This window comes from Tiliqua scincoides, chromosome 8, assembly GCF_035046505.1.
Source record: "Tiliqua scincoides isolate rTilSci1 chromosome 8, rTilSci1.hap2, whole genome shotgun sequence".
Lineage (NCBI taxonomy): Eukaryota > Metazoa > Chordata > Lepidosauria > Squamata > Scincidae > Tiliqua > Tiliqua scincoides.
Window position 1 is genome coordinate 43,197,722 of NC_089828.1, and position 2,493 is coordinate 43,200,214.

Genomic DNA, 2,493 nt, shown 5'->3' on the forward strand with positions numbered 1-2,493 from the left:
ATGGTCTACATTTCGAATGGCCAAATGTTGGATAGCTGGACCCGAGCTCCTTGGAGTTTGTCATCTATAAGTGACTTCTTTTGGGGAATAGCAGACTTTGTAGTAATGTTTTTCCAGAGCATTATTCACCCTGATTTGAGAAGGAGAGGCTACACATCTTCTTCTTCTTCAAGATATGACGATAGAAGAGGGTATTGCTTATTCATAAGAACATAAGAACATAAGAACAGCCCCACTGGATCAGGCCATAGGCCCATCTAGTCCAGCTTCCTGTATCTCACAGCGGCCCACCAAATGCCCTAGGGAGCACACCAGATAACAAGAGACCTCATCCTGGTGCTCTCCCCTACATCTGGCATTCTGACTTAACCCATTCCTAAAATCAGGAGGTTGCGCATACACATCATGGCTTGTACCCCATAATGGATTTTTCCTCCAGAAACTCGTCCAATCCCCTTTTAAAGGCGTCTAGGCTAGACGCCAGCACCACATCCTGTGGCAAGGAGTTCCACAGACCGACCACGCGCTGAGTAAAGAAATATTTTCTTTTGTCTGTCCTAACCCGCCCAACACTCAATTTTAGTGGATGTCCCCTGGTTCTGGTATTATGTGAGAGTGTAAAGAGCATCTCCCTATCCACTCTGTCCATCCCCTGCATAATTTTGTATGTCTCAATCATGTCCCCCCTCAGGCGTCTCTTTTCTAGGCTGAAGAGGCCCAAACGCCGTAGCCTTTCCTCATAAGGAAGGTGCCCCAGCCCCGTAATCATCTTAGTCGCTCTCTTTTGCACCTTTTCCATTTCCACTATGTCTTTTTTGAGATGCGGCGACCAGAACTGGACACAATACTCCAGGTGTGGCCTTACCATCGATTTGTACAACGGCATTATAATACTAGCCGTTTTGTTCTCAATACCCTTCCTAATGATCCCAAGCATAGAATTGGCCTTCTTCACTGCCACCGCACATTGGGTCGACACTTTCATCTTAACTTAGATGTAATAAGATGTAATAAATTCACTTTAACTTAGATGTAATAAGAGAACTTGCTGCCTGTTATATACAGATCACAGGTTTTTCTGAAATCTATACCTGTTTATAAACTACGCTGGATGGAAATGAAGATATTACAATCTGGTTTATATACCCAGTCCTAGTATGTATATTTTTACACATGGTAGGGAGCAGGGACAAGACATGAAGACCCTGGGGTGCAATCCTATACATACATTACCTGGGGATTAATCCTATACATACATTACCTGCCCCTGAATGGGCTACTTTTAAATCAAACTATTTTTTAAATTAATGGCTACTTCTCAAAGTAGCATATAACCTATAACAGGAAAAAATACAATTAAAACAAATTATGACTTGTTACATGTTAATGTAACATTAACATGTTCCCCTGGGGGCTGGGGATAAAAATAGGCCCTCAGTTTGGCTGTACTTGTCCTAAGAGGTGACTAAACAGCCACTGGGTAGATGGGACTCCTTAGCCTGGGAAGGCAGCTCATCTGAGAGAAGGAAAACTCTGATCCCAAACCTCCACTGCCTTGTGGCTACATCCAGTTGTGGAAAAGGCTTCAGGAGTCAACCTCGAGGCAAAATCCAGAGCCGGAGTCCCTGAGGCAGTTCATGGCTGAACACAGTCACGTTCTGGCAACTCCTGCGACGCTGCTGGAACCAACCGTATTGGCCTCTGCCTTTCCATTGGACCATTTCAGCGACGTGGAGAGGGGGGATTTGCTACATGGGTAACAGCCTATCCTCCGTACCTACTTTACCCAGGCTTCGCGCACTGGAAAGGACACTGTTCCAGAATCACCATTCAGAGCGTGACACCATAGTCTTCCGCGACTGAAGGATGCCAACAACAACAAATCAACTACATGCAAAACAACTACAGTAGTTAAAGGCACAGGAGAAGCACTGCTCTCCACTACATCTATAGTTGCCAGCTTTTGAACCAGTCCCATAACCGTTTCTTTGACAGCATTGAATAGGTGTGACAATGAGCAACTGGGAGGGACTGTAACTTGGTGGAAAACCTGCTTAGCGTGCAGCAGGTCTTGCTAGCAGCTCCTGGTAGCACTCCAAAAGCATCTGAAACCCAAAGAACCCACTGCCAGGCAGCATACATAATTTTGAGCCAGGTGAACTCTGGAGTAAAACAGCTTTCAAAGTTCACTCTGTGCCATGAAAAAATTTCACACCTACAGGTGGGGTTTTTGTTTCCTGCTGACATCACTATCTTGGCCACACAGGGTGCCAGGGAAAGGGGAAGACAACGGGAATTAGGAAAACACAACTGTAGTGCCAGTAAGATGAGCTAATTTAGATTAATATACCCACTTTATGGGTTTTACTCCCATTGAAACTAATTCCCCCCCCCCCCCCCGTGGAACAGCAGGTATACACAGAGGAACTCCAGCACCCCAAAGTTAATAAGATGGACTCATGTGATGTCAGCCAACTCTTGAAAGACAGCATA

General features: G+C 45.2%; 1 protein-coding gene across 1 annotated transcript; it reads left to right on the top strand.

Annotated features, from left to right (window-relative positions):
- On the top strand, positions 1–2,005 carry LOC136659299 (selenoprotein K-like). The gene is made up of 2 exons (XM_066636434.1): positions 1–191; positions 1,996–2,005. Exons 1-2 carry the CDS (start codon positions 1–3, stop codon positions 2,003–2,005), a joined length of 201 nt encoding a protein of 66 aa, XP_066492531.1.
- Positions 2,006–2,493: the final 488 nt, after the last annotated feature.